Source organism: Nanorana parkeri, unplaced genomic scaffold (assembly GCF_000935625.1).
Source record: "Nanorana parkeri isolate BGI_ZX_2015 unplaced genomic scaffold, ASM93562v1 scaffold609, whole genome shotgun sequence".
In the NCBI taxonomy this organism is placed as follows: Eukaryota; Metazoa; Chordata; class Amphibia; order Anura; family Dicroglossidae; genus Nanorana; species Nanorana parkeri.
The window spans coordinates 291,561-299,479 of record NW_017306877.1 but is presented as its reverse complement, the minus strand read 5'-3'; the positions used below and the strand labels follow the sequence as shown (position 1 = coordinate 299,479).

Below are 7,919 nucleotides of genomic sequence, written 5' to 3'. Positions count from 1 at the left end.
AGGGGGATAGAGAAATACAAAGGAACATTGTTTATAAACATTGATCAGAGGGGGGATAGAGAGATACAAAGTAACATTGTTTATAAACATTGGTCAGAGGGAGATAGAGATACAAAGTAACATTGTCTATAAACATTGATCAGAGAGGAGATAGAGAGATACAAAGTAACATTGTTTATAAACATTGATCAGAGGGAGATAGAGAGATACAAAGTAACATTGTCTATAAACATTGGTCAGAGGGGGAGATTGAGAGATGCAAAGTAACATTGTTTATAAACATTGGTCAGAGGGGGAGATAAATAGATACAAAGTAACATTGTATTCATCTGCAGATCAATGGATTGTGCTTTGCTCTGCATATGATGTCAGGTTTTTTTTTTTTGGTTTTTTTGTTCACCACCCCAACATGCTTTTACTAATGTTTATTTTCTCTCCAGTCTTCACTGGGAACCTCTGCAACTTCCTCTTTCCCGACTGCAAGCTCCTACGCCCCGTTCAGCAGGATGCCGGCGTACAGCCAGTTCAACTCGGGCCCTCTGATGCCTCAGCAGTTTGGAGCTGTTGGTATGCATATTTTTTGTAGTTGCCTATAAGTTTAATGTGGAGTTCTTGTTTTGTTTGTAGCAGGTAATGGCACAAAGGGTCAGGGAAGGAAGTGTTTTTAGTATTCCTTTTCATTCCTCAAATGGATTGAGATGCATTATGTGGTGTTTGCAATACTGGCAGAAATGTGGTCCATGCTTGCTGCATTCTTTCTGCATTTTCCTGTATTGTGCCTTTTTAAAGGGAACTGGATTTGGTAGTTGGCAATGCAGTGCATCCAGTTTAAAGCTGAATTTCAGCCGTACCTTTTATTTTCCCTCACCTTTTGTTGCAACTCCTCTCCTGGGTTGAAACTGATTACCTTCAATTCTCTGCAAACTTGAATCTCAACTATACAACCCTTTACGGCTGCAGCTGCTATCTTGAGCCCGCTTCCTTTTCCTGTCTGTCCCCTGTCCTTTTTAAACCATACTTTAGTTGGCCCGCCTTTTGCAGCTATTTGCTTTCTTTGCCATCAGTTATTTTTGTTCCAGAGCATTATATGAAATAACACGTCCCTTTAGACTTGCTCCTTCCTGCTGGGTGCTGCAGATTGTAGCTGTGCAATTTGCTGATCAGGTAACTGCAGTCAATTTAGAGTATAATCAATCAACTGATCAGATTGCATAGATCATGTCTGTAGCGGGGAGGAACATGTATAAAGGGATGCCAGGGATATCTTCTTTCATATAATGGTGGGGTTCTTAAAAGAATATCAAAGGCAGGATGCTGTAATGTTTACAGGAGCCTGCCAGGCCCTCCCAACAAACTCAGTTTTAAAAAAAGAGCAAAGACCAGAAGACAGACCCAGTGATGAGGCTACTTCATCTCAAAAGAGATTGTTTGCAGCTGAAATTATTTGATTGAAAAGTTATAATTGCATGTTAGTCAGCATGAGAGGGGGAACAAGGAAGGTATTATATGCATACACTACACTTCAACTTTTATTCTGAAACCTCTGCGAAGATCTGATTAATTCTTTTCATTTCTACTACCAGCAGAGTTGATTCATTCATATAAACGGCATATCTTTCTCTCTCTACCAGATAAATGTTTTGGAGAATTTGGACAATATGTTGTAGCCTGTGCCTTGGACTGATCTTAATCTTTTTTTTTTTTTGCTAGGTGGAAGCGCCCTGAGCTCATTCGGTGCAGACGCAACATCCAGTGCTCCTCTGGGCTCAACCAGCACAGTGACCTCATCCTTTAACCAGGACACAAGGAACCAGAAAACACAATTGCCACAAGGTAAATGCCAGGTTGAGCACACTAGTGATATCCCCGCACCATCCACATAGGTCAGACATATGTACAAAACCACCTAGTGCCTTCATCACACAGTCAAGTAGATCAGGAAATGGTGGATACATTTATACTTTGATTTCAGTAACCGTTCTTAGTCACAAAGCACAAACCTGGGAGGGAATTAGAAGGCAGAGACACTCCCCAAACGGTTACTGCAGGCGAATGTTGCTGGTGCATGTTTTTAATGAAATGGACCTTTACCCCCTTTCACTAAAAATCACATCACCGTGCTGATATGAAATCATCTTACATTTTTCTTTTTAGTTGCTATTACTATTTTTTCACTTCCTGGTCCTCTTGGGCATTAGTGATACAGGCTGTGCCCAAGCGTTGCATCTTGGGAAGGTTACATCAGCAGAGCATTGCTGGGGAATCTTATGAGATCTCAGGAAAAGGCATTTTTCTCCCCTGAGATGATGTGCATGGTCACATGTCTTAGTCACATGTTGCAGAGTTCCAGGAAGTAAAGTAGATATATTCATCTGCCCTTAGTAAATATGGCCACTGTAAGAAGAATGGGAAGGGGGTAAAAATAAGGTATACACAGCCAGCAATCATCTAGAAGTCTCTGATTGTAGATTGTACGCACTAAACATTTCTAAAGTTGAGTTTGTTGTCATTTCAAAGATCCTGGTAAAGTTCCTCTTTAATGGCGATTGATTTACCACCCGCAAATGGTAAAAGTCACATTGACTGCTGTATGTTTGCCCCTTAAAGAACCCTATAATATTTAACATACTGATATGAAATCAAACTGATGTCTCCATTTAATGACTCCTATCTAGGAAAGCGTTGGCCTTTATTTTATATGATGGACTGATATATTGTCACCCTCCCCAGCTGCGGCCTGTGCAGTCTGCAATATGCAAATCATTGAGGAGTCCAGCTGCAAGAATGCAGCACTTTTATTATAAACGTGTGAGAAGTGGAAGAGAAACTACCATGGTGGAATCTCTCGGCTGCAGAGCCAGTAGGGTGTACAGCTGTCGGAGGTTCTTACCCCTCACCACTATATACAATTCTAAAGAAGAAGAAAAACGTGTGCTTTAGATACCGTAATGGCCCCTTAAACTTTCCCTGCTATGGTCCTTATCTTACAGAACCAAAGAACTGTCTCTCCCAAGTCCAGACTCTGCCTCTGTGGTTTCAGGTGCTGGCTGAATGGAGCTAGTCCCAGTTCCCCATGTGTCAATGGCAGAGAGACCGACAGCACTTCAGTGACATCAGCATGTGTAAAACTTTGTTGTTCTAAACAAGTAATACATGAGGTCTGCTCAGACCCTATTTCACTGTGACACGAGGGCCAAGTCGTAGAGGCCTCAAAGACTCAACCCTGGGTGAAACCTGTCAGTGAGGAGGAGGGTCCTTGACCTTCTGCAGTGCTTGTCTGGAACAATAAAGTTGCACTTGTGCGGGCGTCATTGGAGTGCGGCTGGTCTCCTTTTACTTTCACGTTTTTCCATACCAGAACACATACAGTAGAAGACTCAAGTATACAATTTGCATCAGGCCTGCAAGCTGGCGAAGTTTAGAGTTGGAGATGGAACACTTTGTCTGCTAAAATTCATTGAGTCTGCACATACATTCTGCATTGCTGTGTGGCTTATGGTTTTACTTTTTGTCTGTAGTTCGTTCGAGTCCCCTGCTAGATCCGCTAAGGAAGAGTCCAACCCTCGAACAAGGGGTCCAGACGGCGTCTGTTCAGCCAGCGGTCACAGCACCCGTGGGCAGGAGGAGTCCAGTTTCTTCCAGACCTCTGCCATCCACAATCCAAAAGACGATGGAAAGCACAGAGCAAAGAAAAAGTGAGCACCGGATCTCTCCTTTCATGTGTTTGTACCCTCGATGTACGGTGTGCAGACACCTTATGTTTGTATTTATTGTTTAGGTGAGGCACAAAGGGTAGCAAGAGCCGACCCAGACATTCTTAGGAACGACAAACAAGACCCCAGCAGGAGGCATGCAGGTGAGAATCAGTGTTCTTCAGACTTTCATATCTTTTTATAAGTCTAGCTTATAGTGTTCTTTCTTTAAAGTGAGCCTGTTGGGTTAAAACTGAATTCTGGGCTAATTGTAGTCTAAATACATGAGCCCTGTGTGTGTTCTTACTTGAATCTTGGTATAATTTGTGTATTTTATCCAAATCTGTGTGCTAATCCACTTCTGCACTTTGCCTATGTGTAGGAGCTTCCTGTAATAAAGACTGGTTAAGGCACCTGCAAGTACTTTATTAAACACTGGGGGGGTTGTTATCAAAACAGATAAAATCTGGAGCAGCTGTGCGTGGCAACCAATCGGCTTCTCCAGTTAAGATTTGAAAATGAAAGACAGAAGCTGATTGGTTACCATGCACATCTACTCCAGATTTTCTCTGCTCCATTTTTGAGTCTGTGTCCTTGGTGTGTTCCAGGAGAGGCCCACCTTCTACTAATGACTATTAACACTGTTCCTTTTGGGTAATGGGGATATGGTGGAGTCTAGCTCGGAGAAACTAAAGCTGCATTTGGAGATTGGGTCTCAAACGAGAGACTTTGGGAGTATTAACGGTAATCCCGAGTGTGGGTCAGGGTTAATTTTCATTACCAAAAGTGTTAACCCCCGAGCCAGACTCAGGATTACACAGGGCGGTACTTACCTTGTCCACGTTCCCCGCTGTGTCCTCCGGCCGATGCATCCGGGTTCCGTCCCTTGCGAGCGTACACATCGCGGGGGGGGGGCGGCGGAACCGGAGGGAAATTTGAAAATAAAAAAAACGACAAAAAAAAAATACGACAGAAAACCCGAAAAAAAAATGGAAACAAACCATGAAATACTCAGACCGCCATGGAGGTTAAAGTACATGTAGGTGGTTTGGGGTGATGCAGTTTTTTTGTTATAAAGTTTGTGAATCAACATGTTTTTTGTTTTTGTTTCTTTGGCAATAATTGTGTTCCAAGTTGAATATTTTGAAAGCAATTTTTTTTGACCATGCTTATTCCATCAAAGCAGCTGCAGCGGCAGCCGCATCCCAGCCCAGGAGAGGTCGCGGCGGTCACAGAGGAGGGCGAGGGAGATTTAACGTCAGGCGAGACGGCCCCATGAAATTTGAAAAGGACTTTGACTTCGAAAGCGCCAATGCACAATTCAACAAAGAAGAAATCGACAAGGAATTTCACAACAAGTTAAAAATAAAAGGTAGGTAAACGTGGTTGTCTGGTCAGCCTGTGATATGGGGAAGGCTGCTCTGTACAGATTACACGTGTCGCTAATAAAACACATACTTGATTTAAATTTTCTTTTATCTGCGATTCTTAAATTGGTGACAGGTTCTCTCTAAGATGTAGAAATCCTGTGAGCCTTTTAGGCCCCTTTCACGCAGTCCATTCAGGAAGGGGAATCCGTGCACTGTTCTCCTGATCGGAAAGGATGTCACCGTTGTGACATCCGTGCTGTGCAGTTTTTTTTTTCTATCTTGCGATGGAGGAAACAGCTGACTTTACAGGACCCATGTTAGTGTATGGGCTGCCGGATCTAAGCAAATGTGTGTCTGTCTACATCTGGTTATCCCCGATCCAGAACGCTCAGGATCGCTGATCAATTTGTTTTACCAGCCCTGGCCGGAGCTGCGGGTAACTGAATGAAACCGGACAGGGGTCTGTGTAGATCCGGCTACCCATAGATTAACATTGGGCTTCCGATCAGGTCTGCAAAACTGACAGGCGGATCTCATTGGAAAACTGTGAAAGGGGCCTGATGGCTCTGTTGGAGATTTTCCGAAACTCTGTCAGTGTCTTTAGAAAGAGAAGGCGGATCTTCCCAACAAGGCCTCAGACGGCATTATAGGAGAACTATGAGGGGCGTGCTTTTCACTCACCTCATAGTTCTAGCCGACCTGTGACAATGAGACTGTCACAGGTCTGCTCAGTAGATCGGGAGGTGAGCGAACACATACCGGCGTTCGCTCACCTCTCGATACTGTCACGGCTCTCTGCCGTGACAGGGGAGGGGCTGGATTCCCACCTCCCCGCTCCGATCCTCCAGTGCGGACTGGCGGAACGGGAGGGGGCGGGTACAGCTGGCTCTGCCTCTAGATAGGCAGAGCCAGCTGTCAGTCACGCAGCTGCGCGGATCCCAGCACAATTGTTGGGATCCGCTTCAGCTGCGGCGTCGCTGCTCGCGGTATATTTTGCAGCGTCTCGGTATACCGTGAGCTACAGCTCACGGTATACTGAGCCTAGGGTGACGGGAGGATGCCAGTTTGTGTCCTCCCGTTACCTTAATGAGAACTATGGGGAAAAGACTTAACCCCATAGTTCTCCTTTACAGCCTGGAAGAGGTTCCTACCCTTCCCTGCTGAATCCAACAAACGCACTTTAACGGGAAGGAATTGACGTTTGCTTGACTGTTTACCCAGTGCAGACGTGTCCTGTGTATGCTAGTTAGTGTTTTGTGTGGTTTTTTCCAGATGACAAACCAGAGAAGCCGGTGAACGGAGAGGACAAGGGGGACTCTGGGGTGGACATGCAGAACAGTGAAGGAAACACAGAAGAGGAAGAGGTGCCGTGTTACTACGATAAAACCAAATCTTTCTTCGACAACATCTCCTGCGACGATAACAGGTAACGACTAAGCTCCATCTCTTCTTCTTGGGATTGGAATTTCCCCTGGCCAGTCGCTGCCTTAATTGCATAAAAAGAGTGTAAATTGCTTAAAATGAGAGTTTGCATGCGTGTTTGTTTTTTTGCGATCCGATGCAACTAAAATAGTGCACGCAGTATTCTTTTTCTGGCTGACTGCACTGGTGTGAGCAGAGCACAAGAAAGACCATTGGAAAGCGTTGTGATGCGTTTTTGATGCAGCTGCAAAGCGAAAACCTGACTGCATCTGGTGTGAACTAGCCCTTAGTGACTTCCTGCACCCTCTTCCTGTTCTGGAATTTATCAGTTAAATTGTTCTCAATTATATCTGGGGACTACAGAACTGCTCCCCATGTTACTGAGAATGAGATGTTATTGTAGTCCTGTATTAGGGTATCGATGCAGTGCAGTGTTGTCACCCTGGAACAGGAAGTGTTACTGGCAGGATCGGGTGAAAATAAAGGGGGGAGGGGAAGCCAGAAATACCCCCCAATTTCTAGTGATGTATTTATATTCTGTGAAGTCCGTGATGGGGCTGGTTGCGGTAGCCCAGCCATTATTGCTGCTATTGACCTGTCATATTGGTGGAAGCTACTGAGCGTCTTTTGCAGTCTCTGCGCCCAGGCCTTCAGAGGGAAGAGGGGACTAGGAAGAGGTAACTGCAGAGGTTGTTTATAACTGTAAATGGGGCAGAATTCTTAGTGATGGTGCCACTTGTTTGTATTGTTTTTTTGTGCCATTTGTCAGGTTAATGAGGAAAATGTCCGGCTTGCAAAATGCTAAATGGCTTCTTCTATTTTTCCCATCTCAGAGACCGAAGATCAACGTGGGCTGAGGAGCGGAAAATTAACGTCGAGACGTTTGGTGTTCCCATGCGCTCCAGAGGTCGCGGCGGTTACAGAGGTCGAGGAGGGAACATGGGTTTCCGTGGTGGAAGAGGACGTGGCGAGAGGAGAGGCGGTGGAGGAGGCGGGGGGTTTGGGGCGCCCAGAGGTTACCGTGGTGGCTACAGAGGAGGGCGTGGGGGAAGGGAATTTACAGACTATGAATACAGGGTGAGTGAAGAGTATTTCAGGGGGGACCATATGTGATTGAGGACCGCCATCAACTACTTGGTGTTTATTTTGTATAATATATACTGTAATTTCTGCATCGTTTCAATTTAATTAAATAAGTCCGTACAAGGCAAAGCTTCAGCTCTTTTAGGAACATATGTGAAAGGAAGGGGGGAGAACTGCAGAAATTGTCGCCATATACACTATATGGTATTTGGACACCTGACCATCATTCATATGAGCTTGTTGAACATCCCATTTCAAAACAATGGCCATTAGTGTGGAGTTGGCCCACCTTGCAGGCAAGGCCGGATATTTACTCGCACTGCTACCCCCAAGGCCAGGGTCCTCGATGCGC

General features: G+C 45.0%; 1 protein-coding gene across 2 annotated transcripts in view; it reads left to right on the top strand.

Moving 5' to 3' along the window:
• Positions 1–7,919, top strand: part of LSM14A (LSM14A, mRNA processing body assembly factor) — a 28,991-nt gene that overhangs the window by 4,627 nt on the left and 16,445 nt on the right. Inside the window, exons 3-9 of one of the 2 annotated variants that reach the window (XM_018562890.1) lie at positions 441–585; positions 1,711–1,833; positions 3,519–3,695; positions 3,779–3,841; positions 4,879–5,064; positions 6,335–6,488; positions 7,318–7,561. In XM_018562890.1, coding sequence (XP_018418392.1) covers positions 441–585; positions 1,711–1,833; positions 3,519–3,695; positions 3,779–3,841; positions 4,879–5,064; positions 6,335–6,488; positions 7,318–7,561 — 1,092 coding nt within the window. Of the gene's footprint in view, positions 1–440; positions 586–1,710; positions 1,834–3,518; positions 3,696–3,778; positions 3,857–4,878; positions 5,065–6,334; positions 6,489–7,317; positions 7,562–7,919 lie in introns of both variants that reach the window. The other variant, XM_018562891.1, reaches the window with a different exon arrangement.